The sequence below is a fragment of the Hemiscyllium ocellatum genome, unplaced genomic scaffold, assembly GCF_020745735.1.
Source record: "Hemiscyllium ocellatum isolate sHemOce1 unplaced genomic scaffold, sHemOce1.pat.X.cur. scaffold_201_pat_ctg1, whole genome shotgun sequence".
NCBI lineage: Eukaryota > Metazoa > Chordata > Chondrichthyes > Orectolobiformes > Hemiscylliidae > Hemiscyllium > Hemiscyllium ocellatum.
The window spans coordinates 54,125-72,656 of NW_026867947.1; the positions used below are offsets into that span (position 1 = coordinate 54,125).

The 18,532-nt window shown below is 44.3% G+C and overlaps 1 protein-coding gene across 1 annotated transcript; it reads right to left on the minus strand.

Annotated features, from left to right (window-relative positions):
* Nucleotides 1-2,634: 2,634 nt before the first annotated feature.
* On the minus strand, nt 2,635-10,527 carry LOC132810819 (uncharacterized). Its single transcript, XM_060822726.1, has 4 exons — nt 10,263-10,527; nt 9,635-9,738; nt 6,954-7,059; nt 2,635-3,541 (listed from the first exon to the last, which is right to left on the minus strand). The coding sequence occupies exons 1-4, from the start codon at nt 10,525-10,527 to the stop codon at nt 3,297-3,299; spliced, it is 720 nt and encodes a 239-aa protein (XP_060678709.1). The 3' UTR covers nt 2,635-3,296.
* Between the last annotated feature and the right edge of the window lie 8,005 nt (nt 10,528-18,532).

Below are 18,532 nucleotides of genomic sequence, written 5' to 3' on the forward strand. Positions count from 1 at the left end.
GGGTTCAGGAATATGAGTACACCGCAGTCAGTCTTCACAGTGGAGGATACGAAAGACATGCCAGTAATTGATAAGGAGACTGAGGAAGGTGAGGACCAAGAAACAACCATTATCACGAAAGCATTAGAGCTGGGCAAGCTAACAGAGTTAAAGGTAGACAAGTCTCCTTGCCCTGATGGGATACGTCCCAGGATACCAAGAGTTAGTGGGAGAAATAGCAGATGCACTTAGAGTCATTGCATCCCTGCAGCAGAGACAGGCCCTTTGGCCCAAACTGGCCCATGCCGACCAGAATGTCCATCCACACTAACCCCATTTCCCTGCACTTGGCCCATCTGCTTCTGACCCTTTCCTATCCATGTATTTATCCAAATGTCTTTTACCTGTTGTTAATGTACCCACCTCAACCACTTCCACTGGCAGCTCATTCCATATACATACCACCCTCTGTGTAAAACAGTTGCCCCTCAGCTTCCCTTTTATTCTTTCCCCTCTAACCTTCAACTGATGCCCTCCAGTCCTTGATTCCCTGGGAAAAAGACTGAATGCATTCACCTTATCCATGCCCCTCATGGTCTTATACACTTCTAGAACAGTACCCACTCAGTTTCCTCTGCTCTAAACAAAAATATCCTCGCTCGTCCAACCTCTCCCTATAACTCAGGCCCCTGAGCCCTGACAACATTCTTTTAAATTGTTGTGCACTTTTTTCGGTTTAATAACTGAAACCTACACTGCATTCATCATATTTCCAGTGTTTCCCCACGGCGCTGGAACCGACGTGACGACGCCAATGGATTACAATCCATGATCGAGAATGAACTCCTTTACAATAATCCCGCTTTCATAGTATTTCCCATGGTGCAGGTATCCTTGTGTCTTTCTGGTTGTATGGTTAATTAAAGACTTGTCCTTCTACAAAGCAAAGCTGTGGCTTAATTGTTCCTGGGAAACATGCCATGATTTTTCAGACTTTCAAAAACAAACGAACTCTCCCTCCACAGTCACCACCCTAACATGGACTTGGCTGTGTCTCAGTAGTTTTTCCGGTGACACTCTTATTTGGAATATTCGCCCATGGACAGAATACACACCTTTCCTTCCACATGAAGAGTCCAATGAATATTCAGATCGGCACGGATCAAGTAACTATCAAAACTGAAAATGAGGTTCAATTTGAATTTCTCATCCACAAATCTACCCTTTCGGTACCCTACAACTGAGAAAACAACTCACCATATTAATACAAGATGGATCTTTATAAGACAATTATAGTATTAAATTGTAGTTTCATGTTTCCCAAAGTTTTAACTCTCAGTCTAACAATTTCTCTTTCTTCTGTGAACTGAAATCCAAACCAATCCCCTCACTCCTTCCCTCCACACCCAGTTCTCACACTCTCTCTCCTCTCTTTGAATTCAGTTTCCTAGCTCTTGTCTGCGGACTAAGAACCAAATCAATGAGTCTGACTCTGAGTCCAGCAGGGTGGGGGGCGTTGTTGGTGAATCCTCTGATGACAACCATCCTGCATACACTGCTTCCTGCACACTCTGGCCAAAACCTGTCTTACTAAAATGAACCAAATTAGAACTCGATATGCAGGCCCATCTTTGTCACTTTCCATTAAAACCCTGAATCTTCTCAAAAGAGTTCTGATAACTTTCTACAAAATGCTGCACCACTGATAGCCTGATCACATCTCAGGGGCGCCAGGAAACGGGCCATTCCCCTGGGTCCTGCTCCAAGGGAGAGGAAGATGCCAATGACAGATTAATCCTTCACAAACACAGCCTCCTTCCCAGGCACTGTGCATATTCCCACAATTGGCCAGCACTGTGCCCATACACTGGCCTCCCCTCCTACAGTACGTGCTCCCGATCATACAGGAGTCCGGGAGATTGACAGCAGCTGCTCCCCAATATATCAGAATCCCGACAGTATGGAAACTGGCCCTTCGGCCAAACAAGTCCATACCAACCCTCCAAACAGTAACTTACACAGACCCATTCCCCTACCCTATATTTAACTAATATTATGGGCAATTTAAAATGGCCAATTCACCTGTCCTGCACATCTTTGGGATTGTGGGCAGAAACCGGAGGAAACCCGCTCAGACACAGGGAGAATGCACAAATTCCATTTTTGGCTGGAATCAAAACCGGGTACCTGGTGCTGTGAGGCAGCAATGCTAATCACTGAGCCGTCTCTATGGACGGGAAGGGGCGAGGCTGGAGAACTGGGGTAATGAGATTGTAAACAATGAATGAATGTGGAGGACACTGGGGGATGGACAGGTCAGTGAGGGACAGGAGCAGTGTAGCAGCAGGAGGGGATCCTGGACAAACTGAGCAATGGGAGAGTCTGACAGGAGAGAAACTACAGGAAGGTTCTGTTTGGAGGCTGAGGCAGGGACAGCTGGGAGACAGTATGGCCTGGTGGCTTGGGCAGGTTTTCTAATCAGCCTCTTCAAAGATGCTGTTCCTCAACTCTGAGCCCGATCCTCCTGGTCCAGAGGTAAGGACACTGCCACTATTTTCTGGTGGGCAAGGGATACGGGGACTGCCTTTCAAAAAGGAACTCGCCTGTGTTGGTGACATTAACAAGACTCAATACACAGTCACTGACAAAATGCTGGTGTACTTGAACTTCATCCAGAACATTAACACCTATAACTGGGTAACGCAAAACCCGATATACAGAGTTAAATCCTGGATATTAATAACAGATTTGTGCATGGGAAATCATGTCTCATGAATCTGACTCAGTTTTTTTGAAGAAGTAACAAAGAGGATTGCTGAGGTCAGAGCATGGACATGATCTACATGGACTTCAGTAATGTGTTTGACAAGGTTCCTCACGGGAGACTGGTCAGCAAGGTTAGATCGCATAGAGTACAGAACTGGCCCGAAGGTAGAAGGCAGAGGGTGCTTTTCAGGCTGGAGGCCTGTGACCAGTGGAGTGTCACAAGGATCGGTGCTGGATCCACTACTTTTCGCCATTTACATTCATGAATTGGATGTGAACATAAGAGGTATTGTAAATAAGTAGGCAGCTGACACCAAAATGGGAGGTGTGGTAGACAGGGAAAAAGATTACCTCAGAGTACAAGAGGATCTGGATCAGATGGGTGATGGGCTGAGGAGTTCAGGTTAGAAGAATGCGAGCTGCTGCATTTTGGAAAAGCAAACTTTAGCAGGACTTAGTTTATAATAAGTTCCTAGGGAGTGCTGCTAAAGAAAGAGTCCTTGGAGTGCAGGTTTCCTAGTTCCTTGAAGGTAGAGAAGCAAGCAGATAGATTAGTGAAGGCGGCAGTTGGTCTGCTTGTCTTTATTGGTAAGAGCATTGAGTGTAGGGGTTGGGAGGTCATATTGCGGCTGTACTGGACATTGATTCGGCAACTTTTGTAATATTCCATGCAATTCTGGTCTCCTTCCTGTCAGATGGATGTTCTCAAACTTGAAAGGGGTCCGAAAAGAAGTCCAGGATGTTGCCAGGGTTGGATAGGCTGTTTTCCCTGGACCGTCAGAGGCTGTACGGTGACCTGAAAGAGATTTTTAAAATCAGGCCGGGCATGGACAGGGTAAATAGACAAAATATTTTCCCTGCGGAGGGGGGAATACAGAACTAGGGGACTGGGAGGGGAGGGAAGGCAGAGAGGGGGTGGGCGGATCGAGAGGGTTGGGACAGAAATGGGTGGGGCAGAGGGGGAGATAGAGAGGGGAGGCACAGAAATGGATGGGGACAGAAAGCAGGATTAGAGAGGAGGGGAACAGATGGGGGGTGTACAGCGGGGGCGACCGACGGAGGGGAGAAAGAGACAGGTGTGCGACCGACAGGGGGGGGGACAGGCCAACAGATTGTGGGATAGACCAACGGGGGGGGGGGGGGGGGGGTGCGAACGACGAGGTGGGGGGGGCGACAAAGGACTGACCGACAGAGAGCGGGGGGAACCAGACAGAGTGGGGGGAGACGGGGGAAACAGAGAGGGGGAAGATGGAGAGTTATTTTATAGATCTACAACTCAACCCTGTTCGTGTTTTCTCCTCCTCACCTTACTTCCCTCTGAAGGGCTCAGAACAACTGCATAGTTCCTGGAAAGTGGGGTTTCACTGAGATCAGGTGCTGAATGTGGCATTTGGGACACTGACCTTTAATGGAATGCGCTGGTCAATAAATGGACTCTGGTTCGACTCCACTGTCTGTGTGGTGTTTGCACATTCTCCCTGTGTGTCTGGGTGGGCTTCCTCTGGGTGCTCTTAATTTCCTCCCACAAATCCAAAGACATGCAGGTTAGCTGGATTAGCTTTGGGTAATGGTAGGTTACAGAGTTAGGGTGGAATGCTGTTCCGATGTTTGGTATGGTCTCATGGGCCGAAAGGCCTTCTTCCACACTGTGGGGATTCTGTCACTGAGTATAGGGGTTAGGAGGTCACGTTGTGGCTGAGTAGGGCATTGGTCAGGCCAGTGTTAGAATACTGCATTCAATTGTAGTCTCCCTGATTTCAGAAAGATGTTACCGGAAAAGGACTCAACCTCTTAATGGCAAGTTCCTGGGAAGTGTTGACAAACAAACAGACCGTGCAGTGTGGGTTGATAGTTCCTTGAAAATGTGGTTGAAGGTAGACAGGTCGGTGAAGGTGGTGTGCGGTATGCTAGCTGTTATTGGGCAGTGCATTGAGGATAGGAGTTGGGAGATCAGGTTTCGGTTGTACAGTTTATTGGCTTGGCCACCTTTGGAATCCCCAGACTGCTTTCAATTCCAGTCTCCCTCTTACAGGAAAGATGTTGGGAAATTTGCAAGAGTTCAGAAAAGTTTTACGAGGGTGTTGCCAGTATTGGAACATTTGAACCATAGGGAGAGGCTGAATAGGCTGAGGCTATTTCCCTTCAGCACTGGACACTTTAGGTGGCTTTATCGAACTTTATAAAATTATGAGGAGCTATGATATGGTGACTAGTCATGGTTTCTTTTTTCCCAGGGTAGTGGAGAACAAACGAATAATGTGAATCTTTTTTCCAAGGTGAGAATGACAAATTCTAGAGGAGAGATGGCAAGTTTAAAGGATATGAAAACCGAACCAACTGCAGATGCTGTAAACCAGGAAGAGAATCAGAAGTTTCTGGAAAAGCTCAGCAGGTCTAGCAGCAGGTGTGAAAAGAAATTAGAGTTAACGTATCTGAGGAAGGGTGACCAGACCCGAAACTTTAACTGAGTTTTCCTCACAGATGCTGCATGACCTGCTGAGCATTTCAACATCAGTGCAAGTTTAAAGGGAGTTGTTTGGAGTATATACCCGAGAGGAACTTTATGGAGTTTATAAATTGAAGTGAGACCACATCGGGGAGTAATGACAGAAGTTTTGGTCCCTTTAGTTAAGGAAATACATCATTTCATCAGAGGCATTTCACAGAAACCTGACTGGGATGATCCATCGTTTGCAGGGATTATCTTTTAAGAAAAGGCTGAAGTGGTTGGGACTCCACTCACTGGATTTGGGAAGAATGAGAAGGGATCTCATTGTAACATGAAGGATTCTTAAGGAGTTTGACAGGGTAAATACTGAGAGGATGTTTCCCATCATGAGGGAGTCTGGAACCAGATTCTGGGTCAGTCACGGAATCACGGGTTCTGTTTTAGATTCGTCAAGATTAAGGCAACACCGACACGGGTAAGGGGTTTCAGTAGCAATGGAGCTGGGGTGAAGTGGAGACAAGCAACGTTTTAGAGATTGGAATTCCTGGTGTTTGTGATTGTGTAGACGACTGATCAGAAGGTCACCTTGGGGTTACAGATATGACAGCAATATTGTGAAGAGTGTGGTTCTGTCTCAGACAGTTCCCAGGGAGAGGAAGGGGCTCAGCAATCAGGGAAAGGAATTTGTAATAGCAACTGAAGGCAACGAGATTAACCACTACAATGTTTCATTGGAGGAAACTGCAGCCAATCGCGTAGTGGGAATGTGATGAGCAGTTTGATAACTGAGTAATGGAGAGGGATGATGGGGAGGGAGAGCTGGGCATTGTCAGTGTACATGTGAAACCGAACACGGTGCTTTTGGACGATGTCACCTCCTGGCTGTATGTAGGTGAGAAACAGGAGGGACCAAGGAGAGATCCTTAAGGGACACCACATACAAGGAATTCAGAAAGGAAAGGGAGAGTCGGGATGGAGTATGTGTTTGCACCAATGGTGGGTCAAATTTTTTTGTAGCAGAATGGGAGAGAAGGACATAAAGAGAAAAGACAGACAGATAGAACAAGGAACAATATTTGTGAATTGGTGAGGGGGAGTGGTGAGGAGGCAGTGCAGCCCAACTCCAAAAACACTATTTCTACATCAGTGACATCACCCAACTCACCCTAGTCTCAGCTCATTTACTGAAATACTCGTCCATCCCTGTGTTATCTCCAGACTTCGTTAGAAAACACACTCTTGGCCAGCCTCCCACATTCAACGTACATGCAATCTCAAGAGTATCTAAAACCCTACTGTCCAAGTGCTCACTTGCACCAAAACTTGTTGATCCACCAACAAGCAACAATTTAATACTCACCCTTGATGTAATTCCTGGCTGTGAACATCCCTGTCTCCCTGCACCACACAACCTGTGAGGCCCCGACAACTCAATTTCTTTCAGACTCCCAACGATGTGTTTATTCATTGCTTCACCTGTCTGGCTGTTTCTACTGTTGCCAAGGCAACACTGTCTGGAATTCCCACCCTAACCCTCTCAGACCTGCTTTCCTCCTTTAAGGTATTCCTGAAAACCTGTTTATTTGGCAATTCTTTTGATCACCTGACCTTATATCCCCATCTGTGGCCTTATGTCAGAAGCTCTCAATAGTATTTTTGTGGAATTGTAAACGTGATAAAAAAACAAACTGTTGTTGATTTGCACATACATTGTCAACTCTTCACTGTCGCTGAGTGAATAATCTATAACAGCAGTTACCCAACCACATTGTGGGAGCACCTTCACCACACGAACTGCAGCTGGACAGGAAGTCAAACATCACCTTCTCCACAGGCAATGGGGCTTTGGCATTAATCACTGGAATCTGTGGAGAGAGAAACACACAGTTGATATTTCAGGGAGTGTAAAATGCATTATAATGGAGGGAAAATGGGGCAGAATTTGGATTTTCAAATTTGTGTTGTACAATGTACACTAAGTTCTGTAAAACCTCTCATTCCATACGGTAAAAATTTCCTCTTCCTGGTCAATATGTCTTTCCTTCCCCCTGCCCTGCACCTTCACACATTTCCAATGCCTTGGTCACAACAACACTGTGCTGTCAGTTAAGTTTATCACGTGGTTGGGTATTGTCCCGCCCCTCATTCACTCCGATTGGTTGAAGGAACAACTAGCACCTCTAGCCCCCGTTCCCCCACCCCATCAATAATCTGAAGCCCATTGTGGGCTGGAGCATGCTCAGTGCTTCCTGCTTTTGCTGCTGTTCATCAGGTATGAGAGAGAGAGGGCTCATCCCTGTTTCTCCTGATGTCAGACAATAACAACAACCACCTGCATTGTATGGAGCCTTTCACATTGACAAATCTCCTAAAATGCTTCACGAATGATGGAAACGTTGATTAAAGAACAATTTTTAGATACATCTTCAAGGCGGACAGAGTGGGGGTGAGGGAGGATATTCCAAATGTCTGGAGCTGCCGGGACACAATCGTGCAGTGATATAGGTGGGCAACAGCTTATAATGGAGACAGTTAGTGGCTAACCATAGGTTAAGAACCCCATGTCGAAGCCCCCTACCCCACACACCAGGCCTTGTTCTCACAGCCTGTCATTACACACTACCTATGGTTAGCCACTAACAGTCTCCATTAACAGCGAGTCACCCTCCCCCAGCCATATCGTTATCCACTCCTTTATCCAACCGTTCTTCTCACTCTATCCCCACCTATCCTTTACTCCTTATATCCTCCCCCCACACTATCTTCTGCAAATAAACTGACTTTTTTCCCTCAGTAACATCTGTTCTGTGGAAGGGACACCAGATCTTAAACTTTAACTCTGATTTCTCTTCACAGATGCTGCCAGACCTTTTCCAGAACCTCCTGGTTGTTGTTTCTGTTTTACATCTTCCGCAGTTCTTTTGGTTTTAATTTACCGGGAGTTTGTAATTCAGGTCCTACAGCCTCTGTCCCAGTCTCTGCTGTCTCTCCCACCCCCACCCAGTGACACTGCATCTGTACAGCTCATGGACAGGTGTCGTCTTGCTGGCCACACCCCTCATTCACTCCCATTGGCTGCAGGGGCACACAGACTCTCCTCCCATTGGTCTGGAGCTGCCGTCAAGCCGGGCACCATTGTCATGAGAGTGGACCGCTAATCCCTCTCCCTGCCCTGGGATGAGCTTCATCATTCACAGTGAATGGGGAAGTATCACAGAGCACAGGGGCTGGGGGCTATTCAGCCCATTGGGGCTGTACTCTCTCCCTCTGGAGATGCTGCAAATCTGTCCCAAGTACTCTCCCATGAGCCCATAGCCTCCCAAATCTTTCCTTAAAAAGTAAAATTCCAAGTCTGTTTCAGAATACCTGCTGAATCTGTGTCGTTCAGACTGTTCCAGATGCTCAGAACTTACTGAGTAAAATAGTGTTCACATTTTCACCTTGTATTATTTGCCAATTACTTGAAAGTAGTTATTAAAAATTGTGACAGGGTTAACAATTCCTCTCTCTCTTTGCAAATTCAAGACCTTGGAACCAAATCTGCACCAGATCAAAATCACTGCTTCACCTTCTCAGCTCCAAGGGTAATTATCTGTGCTTCAGCTAGCTCTGCACAAAAAAGAGGAATGCATCTTAATTTATTAAGATCAAAGAAACAGACCGTCGGTCCAATTCGTCTGTGCCAACAAGGAATCCTAAACTAATGGCTATTGGCCTGCATCCATCAAAACCCTTCCTATTCATGTACCCAATTGGAAGCCTTTTAAACGTTGTGATTTTTTTCAGCCTCCACTACTTCATCTGGTAGCCCCTCCCATACACACACCACACTCAGCTTGAAAATGTTGCCACTTAGATCCCTTTTAAATCTTTGCCCTCTCAACTTAAACCCATGTGTTCTAGTTTTGAGCCCACCTAACCTAAAGGAAAAGGTCGCCAGCTGCTCACCTCATCCACGCCCCTCGTGATTTTATAAATCTCCATGAAGTTACCTCTCAGTCTTTGACTCTCCAGATAAAATAGCCCAGCCTATTCAGCCTCTCCCTGTAGCCCAAATCCTCCAATCCTGGCAACGTTTTTGTAAATCTTGTCCAAACCTTCTCAAGTTTCACAACATCCTTCCTAGAACAGGGAAATTCAAACTGAAAACAGAATTCCAGAAGTGGCTTATTCAATGTCCTGTCCAGCCACAATATGGCGTCCCAGCTTCTGTATTCAATGCATTGACCAATAACGGAGAGCGTTAATGGAGTCCCATTTGCCAACGGTTCACCATCATCCCTCTAAATCCTCCCTCTTCATGTACCCAAACAGATGCCTTTTAAAAGCTGCAATTGTACTAGCCTCCACCCCTTCCTCTGGCAGTTCATTCCATACATGCAACGCCCTCAACATGAACAAGATGCCCCTTTGATCCCTTTTAAATTTTTTCCCTCTCACCTTTTTATTGCACTCATCATACATGATGGAGTGTCCTTTCCGAGTTTTCACGTCGCTCGTCGACAAAGACAAACCCCTATCCAGCGAAACCACAGCTGAATGATCTAAAATGGGAACGATAAAACAAAAAAGGTAAAAAAAGTTAAAATAATAATGCGAAGCAGAATCTCAAGCGAGGACAAAGATGAGCTAGGATTATTTACCGTATTGACTAGGTAACCACTCATCATTTGTTGTGTATAGCGTGCCCTGTTGATTAAACTAACACCAGATTACCCCCCACCAATTACCTAAGTGATCTAAAATACTACAACTTTATTACTAAAACAGAAAAAATTAAAATATTAAACTAAAAATTAGTTAAAACCAACTAAGAACTATAGAAGCATTAAAAACATTAAAAACCTTAAGATTTCCAACCTAAAACTTAAATAAATCGAAGGGAGTTATTAAGAGTCCATAAAAGTCCGGAGGAGCTCGAGAGTCAATGACAAAGACAAGTTTGCGACATTCTGTGCAAAGGATTTAAACTTCGCGATCCCGAGGGTCTTCATCAAATCTGAGTTCTTTGAAAACCATTTCCCTCGGGCTCCCATCACAAACCCATAGAAGGATACTTTTCCTTTACCGATAAGGTCCATTATCTCCTTCTCAAGATGTTGATATTTCTTCGTCTTTTCGTCCCAGGCCCCTTCGAGGGAGTTTATTTGGAGATCAGACCTAACTGTTACATCTATGACAATTATCTGCTGCTCCTTCGCCACGATGAGGTCCGGTATCCAGAGTTTCCCGGCCTCATCCTTAATGCTAGGTTCCACATATATTGTCCACCCGTATTTCTTGATATATTTAACTAACTCCTCAACTATTCTGTTGTGTCTCTTAATCCTCATATTTTTAACAAAGGGACACCAACCAGAAATATGTGCTATTGTTCCGAGGGATCATTACATCTTCGGCAACTTATGATGTTAAATGGCCTGCCATACGATAATGTCGCCCTTGTTGGATATAAATTCGTTCGTAATAACAGTGAATTAATCACTTTGGACGTTCTCATAGAGTCTGTCCTCTTCAACCAGTTATTGGAGATACTATCGTTCTTGTAGTAGTGTGCCCCTGCCCCTTGACAGGGGAGGGCCATCCATTTCTGTACTTCTATAGTTCTCCAACTTGCGTAGTTAGAACTCGCAAATTCTTCCATCCCTTCGTCTTCTTCCATAATGGTATCTCCAACATTCGACCCTTGATTGATACACGGATTCCAGATGTTCTCCAATACCTTTAAACTACTCATTTTCCGCATCTTCTCCTTCACACTACTGCCTTCAAAATAAAATGAGGCATGTAGTATTTCATCCGTCGAATTCTGTAGTGTACCATACTTCCTCAGAATCGAAATCGGTATGAATACTGACAGATGATTTAATGCCAGGCCACCATCACGGGCTTTTGCATAAAGCACCCCGTCCGTAATAGATTGAGGAAGATGTAAGATTTCCTTCACCGCATTTTTAATAATATTATCTAGTTTACTAAGATAGTTAAGAGAAACTTCCGCTAAAGTGAGATAAAAATACAGTCGAGGGAAAAAGTATGTTTTTAAGATCCCAAGTTTCTGGCCAGGTTTTAGAGGGGACCTTTTTAAATTCTCCACCCATTCCTCTAACTGCTTTTCCCATTCGGTGTTACTGACTCCCACCCATGGGTCAATTTTGGCCCCAAGATACTTGTCAGTAGCACCCTGTTCTATAAACTGTATAATCCCCCCATTAATACTCCAATTTACTACATCGTTATATATAAAAGTTTTATTTTTATGGGTAAGATAAAAGCCCTTGGTTTTATTAATATTAATCCCCATTCCGGTATTATTACAAAATTTCTCCACTATTTTCAAATTGCACACCATTCCCTCGTAAGTTTCACTAATCAAGGCAATGTCATCTGCGAACGCAAACGCTGCGCAGTGACAACCATTTCCATCCTCCCCAAGGAATATTCCTTTTTGTTTCTCTTCAATTGTGCAAAGTAAAGGATCCATAACTATGTTAAATAAAATTGGTGATAAAGCATCACCCTGTTTTACCCCCCGTAAAATGGGAATATTCCCAGTTTTACAGTTAGAACCCTCTACTTGGGTAGAATTATTATCATATAAGTCTATTATCAATTTAATAAATAATACCGGAAGGTGAAGCCTTCTTAATGCAGTAATAATTAATTTGTGTCCTATCGTGTCAAAAGCTTTTGCCAAGTCTATAAAGACTACAGCTAAATTTTTCTTCCTCTTCTTGACACCTTTCATAATATTCTCAAGGATTTTAATATTTTCCTTGCATCCTGAGATACCGGACATAAAACCTTTTTGACGTTTGTTTAAACTTATTACCTTATTAAGCCTACCTGCCACGATTTTAGTAAAAAGTCTGAGCAGGATTGGCCCGATAGTTATTGGCCTCCAATTATCTATATCTTTAAGTTTATCTTCACTGCTCACTTTTGGGATTAATACTGTTCTACTAGTTTTTAACCTATCTGGGATCCTGCCACTTTGTAGCCAAATGCTATACACCCTAGGCAGTATTAAATTATCTTTATTAAAGACTTTAATAATCTCCTTTAACGTTACCCCATCTGGTCCTGCGGCGGTGTTCACGTCCATCGCCCTTAAGGCCTGATCGACTTCTTCCACCGTCACAGGACCAGATGGAGCAACATCCATGGATTCCTCTCTTTGATTTTTGTATTTGGCAAAACCCCTTAAACTATTTTTCTCATTAATAGTCATTAGTTTTTCTTTAAAATATTCCTCCAGTTCCTTCTCGCTTAGGGGACATTTACTATTAACCGGGGCTCCCATTAAATTTCTTGCCAAATACTGCCTTTTACTTTTATACAAGACTTGTGCCTCTTTAAACTTCCTTTTTTCCCACTATATCTCTTTAAAGCATTGTTTACCTTCCTATCTTTCTTTCGTCCATTCTCCTTAGTTTTGGTTTTTATTCTATTATTACCACTTATTTTTACTCTTCCTATCATCCTCCTTCCTCTGTCCTAATTTACCTACAATCTCCCCCATAATCTTATTAAACTCTTTGCAACCATTTTACCCTTCTTCAGGTCTTCCTCCATTATTTTTATCAAATCTGTAATTGAGCTATTTGGACATTCCCTAACATCAATGATGTCCTGATTCTCCTCTTCTACGCTCCTATCGGGTATCAGGTCACTTTCAATTCTATCATTATCCTCTCCTTCCTCTTCATCAATACTGTTGGGGAGCTCCTCTAAATTTAAATCCTTCTTACTAGATTTATTTTTCTTGTTTATTAATCGTCTCTTGTCTGATATTTGTTTTGCAGTTTTAGACCCCATCCTATCCGTTATCAACTTATTAATGTTCCTGCAACCACTAAATTCAGAATCCAATTGTTGCAGCATTTCAGTTTCCTCTCTGGACCATATACCCCTTTTATTTCCATCGTTATTCCCTATTTTATCCGCCTTACTCCCTTTCCTTTTCTCATTTCTTAAACTAGGGTGTGCATGCCTTTCATGCTGTCCCAGACCTCTGGCCGATTTAAATTTTAATGAGCACAGCTCACATTGAAAGGGTTTCTCTGAATCTTCTCTACATTCCTATCATTAACGTTACTACAAATCCTCTACTACCATCCCCATCTCTTTTACATTTCGGATAGTGGCACGCTACTGCCTGATAACTACCCTCCCATTTACATTTGCTACACCTTATCCTAACCGATTTAATCCCTCGACATACTTTTAAATGCTTTCTAAATAACCCAGTAGTATTGTAGATGTTATTACAATAACTACATTTAAAATCTTCTATAGGGTAATTATTATAATTTCTAATTTATTAGTTTCTCTATTGGACGGGTGGTATAATCCTACCCTCATCTTCCCCCTCTTGTCTCTCTAAAACTCCACTTCGATTAAAATTAAAGGGCCCTTTAAAATTCGAATTAAAAATGATCCGGCTCTTAAATGGACTTGGCTGTAGAGGGGCCTTCTCTCCCAGCACTGTTTTTCGAATTTTGTCACTATTCTGGACTATCTTAAAGGTTTCCTCGTGCCTGCCCGAGGACAACCTTGCTGGAATAATTCGTAGGGTCTCATCCGTCTGTGTCTGAATTGAGACGGATTGTACATTCCGATATTGGCTCGCACACTTTACACACGGAGCCGCCAAAAGCCACCGTGCGGGGCGGTTATTTACCCGGTCTCCCACCCAACGGATACTTTGGTAATCAGCCATAACGCCTTCGCCAAAATTTTGTTTCCCGTAGACCGACAGGTCACCAGCCGTCTCGTATCTTTTCTACCAGGTCGTATTAGCCGAACTATATCGAGTAATGCTCAGACAACGGTTAAAACGATCAAGCCGCCGTGGCGCAAAGCACCAGTAAAATCAGGTTAAAACCAAAGATAAAATCGATGGTAAAACACTGATAAAACTAGACTAAAACGCCACTAAAACAGTTAAAATCGCCCCCGTCAAGAGCTTCCTCGTATAGTCCGTTGCCAGGGGGAACCACGAGGAGGTTCGACCTAACTTTGCACTCGGTAAAATACGTAAAAACGAATGCAAAGGTGATTACGCAGACACCGGTCTGAGACCAAAAGCATAAAAACACTGTAGTCACATCCCCCTTAAGCCTGTACCCTCTAGTTCCGGACCCACCGAACTTGGGAAAAAGTCCCTGACTGCTCACCTTATCCTTGCCCTTCATGATTTTTAGAAGATCACCTCTCAGCCTCCAAATCTCCAGGGAAAATAGTCCCAGCCTATTCAACCTTTCCCAATAGCTCAAACGTCCATCTCCGGGAAAGTCCTTGCAAATGTTTTCTGAACCCTTTCAAGTTTCTCAACATTATTCCAAGAACAGGGAGATTGGAACTGACAACAGAATTCCAGAAGGGCCTTCATCAGTGCCTGTCCAGCCACAATATGACATCACAACAGCTGCATTCAATGCATTGACCAATAACGGGGAGCGTACCAAATGCTGCATTCACTCCCTGCCTACCTGTGACTCTACTTTCAGGGAACTATGAACCTGCACTCCAAGGTCCCATTGTTCAGCAACGCTCCCCAGGACATTACCATTAAGTGTATAAGCCCTGCCCTGATTTGCCTTTCTAAAATACAACAGCTCACATTTATCCAAATTGAACTCCATCTGCCATTCCTTGCTCCAGTGGCCCATCTGATCAAGATCCTGTTGTATTCTGAGCTAACCTTCTTCACTGTCCATGACATCTCCAATTTTGGTGTCTTCTGTAAACCTACTGACCATACCTCATATATTCACACCCAAGTCATTTACTTAAGGGCCCAATATCCATCCTTGCAGCACACTGCTGCTCACAGACCTCCAGTCCGCAAAGCAACCCTCCATCATCATCTTCTGTCTCCTACTTTCAAGGCAATTTGGTAATGGCTTGCTCTCCCTGCATTCCATGTGATCTAACCCTGCTAACCAGTCTGCTTTGTGGAACCTTGTTGAATGTCCATATAAACAACATTCACTGCCCGGCTTAATCAATTTTCTTTGTCACTTCAAAACAGTCACACAAGTTAGTGAAACACAATTGTGCATGTACAAAGCCACAGTGAGTCTCCCTGATCATTCCATAGCTTTCCAAATAGATGGATATCCTGTCCCTCAGAATCCCTTCCAACAACTTGCCTGCCACTGATTCAGGCTCACTGTTCTCTTGTTCCATGGCCTCTCCTTACCACCTTTTAAAATAATGGCACCTCACCTGTCGTTATGAACGATACAAATATCACAGGAGAGGCCCAACAATCAGTTCCCTAGATTTCCAGAAAGTTCCAGGATACACCTGATCAGGTTCCAGGGCTTTATCCACCTTGATGCGATTTAAGACATCCAGTCCCACCTCCTCTGTAACATGGACACTTTTCAAGTTATCACTGTTTATTTCTCCAAACTCTCAAGCTTCCATATACTTCTCCAGTAAAAATGACGAGAAATATTTGCATATATTTCACACCCTCTGTGGGTCCATAGGCAGCCTTGTTGACCTTTAGGAGTCACGTTGTCTGGTCCAGTTAATCTTTTGTCTGTGATATATTTGTTTAATCTCTTTGGATTCTATTCCAGGACATCCCAGAAAGGCCTACTTCACGGACATAATTTTCCCTGACTAGATCAACAATGCCCTCCATCACATACCCTCCACTTCCCGCACCCCTGCCTTTACCCCACCCCTCCAGCCACAATAAATAACATAACCCTGTGGTCTTCACCTTCCATCCCAATAATCTTCAGATACAGTGCATTAACCTCTGTTATTTCTGCTACCTAAAGTCAGACACCACCACCAGAGACATATTTCCATCCCCAACCCTATCTGTGTTCCGCAGAGACCATTCCCTCTGCACCTCCCATGTTCGGTCCACACCCTCCCACCAACGCATGCTCCACCCTTGACCCTCCCTTGCTGCCATGGGAGATGTAAAAACATGCGGCCACGCCTCCCTCTGACCAAGACCCCAAAAGGATCTTTTCACATCAGGCAGAGATTTGCCTGCACATCCCAAAACCTCATCTACTGCATCTAGACACTATGGAAAATTCAACATGGTTCATCCAACTAACCTACACATCTTTGGACTGTGGGAGGAAAATGGAACACCCTAAGGAAATCCTCACAGACACTGGGGAGAATGTGCCACCTTGAACACAGATAGTTGCCCGAGGCTGGAATCAAACCCAGGTCCCTGGTGCTGAGGAAGCAGCGCTAACCACTGAGCCACAATACTGTGGGGTCTTCGGTGCTGATGTGCTGCCCCACTGATACCTCAGTCACTCACCCTGCCTCATTTCCTAAGAGGCAGCGATGATGTAGTGAAATTATCACTAGACAGTTAATCCAGAGACCCAGATAACGTTCTGGGGACCCGGGTTTGAATCCCATCACAGCAGATTTTGGAACGTGTATTCAATATATATCTGGAAAAAATAATCTAGTGACGACAAGGAATCCATTGTTAATTGTTGGAAAAACCAATTTGGTTCAATCATGACCTTTAGAGAAGGAAAATGCCATCCTTAGCTGGTCTGGTCTGCATGGGACTCCAGACCTATAGCAATGTGTCTGCTCTGGGTAAATGCAGCAATAAATGCTGTCCGAGCCAGTGACAGCCTCATCCTGTGAATGAAGAAAACACGTCAGGTTTTGTTCCTTCTCTAGTAGGAACATCCTACAAACTGATTTTGAAATGTTCTCGTACACACTGAACAAATACCTTTCCATCCAAGCCTTAACACAACAGCACTCCGAGGCTATGTTAGTAAAGTTAAAACCACTTATCATTGCATCCATATTATTCTTACAGATAACTGAGGTCTCTGGTAAAATTGTGTCTCAATTCCCAGCTGACTATTGGGAGAGAGTCTATAATACAATCCCAGTAAGATGGTCATTCCTTTCTTATTTCTCAGTACCAACCAAATAACTTGCCTGGAGGTATTCCCAGGAATATCCTCCCGAACCAGCCAGAATGCTATCCCTAATCAAAGATGCCGCTCCCCTCGCCCGCTCGTTTCTCTCTTTCTATCCTTGCTATCGCATCTATACCCTGGAACATTAAGCTGCTAGTTCCTATCCATCCCTGAGTGCTGCCTCTGTAATTGCTGTAATATCCCAGGCACATGTTCAAAACCATACCCTGAGCCCACCTGCCTGACCTGTCAGGTCTCTTGCACTGAAAAAATGCAGTGTAACTGGTCCGTCCACCTCATTTCTGTGATTGCTCTTGCCTGCCTTGACAGTCTGGTCTGGTGAACAGTACCAGCCTCAGACTCACCTCTTTTCTCACTATCTCTTTAGGTTTACCCCGACTCCCTCACTGGTTTAATGCCTCCCAGTGGCACTAGCAAATCTCCCTGCTCGTCAGGACCCATGCTTTCCCCTTCCTCTGCATGGTACCAATGTACAATGTCCTCCCAATGGTTATATCCCTTTTGAGATATTCTGCTCCCTCTGAGAGACACTGGCACCAGGGCAGCACCACCCCATCTGATGTTCTCACTGTCAGCTGCAGAAACGGCAGACTGTGCCCCTGACTAGAGAGTCCTCTATCACATCGATCGTATGGAACTGGATATACCTCACATTATGTTAGAAGCCAGTCTCAGTCCCGTAACTTGGCTGTCAGTGCTACATTCGCCTGAAAGTCTATTACCACCTACATTTTCCAAAACAGTATACTTGGTCTGAGATGGGGGATAGCACAGGAGACTCCTGCAGTACCTACCTACCCCTCCTAGCTTTTCTGGACGTAACCCATCACCTGACTGTATCTACAAAATCCTGCTATCCTGAGACTGCCACCTATCGAATTCCCGAGCTCTATCAATTCCTCACTGCCTTATAAATCACTCCTCCACCAATCCATGCGATCAATAGGATTTGCAATCACACTTCCTGCAGACATGATCATCAGGATCATTGAAACTCTCCCTAATCTCTCACCCGACAGGAACAGCACGCCACTCTACAACAGGCCATCTCTCCGGCCTTTACAACCTACAGACCAAGACAAAGGCACAGTCTTACTGCTTGATAAATACTGCCCGAGAATAACTAATGCTTACGTTTCATATCTTAAACATTTAATCAAGAGACTGTAAGACATTAAAAAAGAAATCCTCACCTGACTCATGATTGTAGATTTAATAAAATAAAATGACTAAGATTGATGTTTGAAGAGACTGAAACTCATGAGCTGATCCCAGCTCTGAGTACTTCCAAGGGGGAGGTCCTCTGAGGGCAGTGTGAATGTCACTGTTTCTCTTCTCTGCCCACTCCATTAACTTCACAGCAAGTCAGCTTAGAGAG

Excerpts from the sequence above, each read along its gene's own strand:
- LOC132810819 (XM_060822726.1), bottom strand. The coding sequence starts at position 10,527 with ATGAGGATTAAGAGACACAACAGAATAGTTGAGGAGTTAGTTAAATAT. Across the intron at positions 7,060-9,634 it reads ATGATGAGTGCAATAAAAAG|ATTCCAGTGATTAATGCCAA; the intron begins GTGAGAGGGAAA and ends CTCTCTCCACAG. Across the intron at positions 3,542-6,953 it reads TGCTCCCACAATGTGGTTGG|GTCACCGTACAGCCTCTGAC; the intron begins GTAACTGCTGTT and ends AATCTCTTTCAG.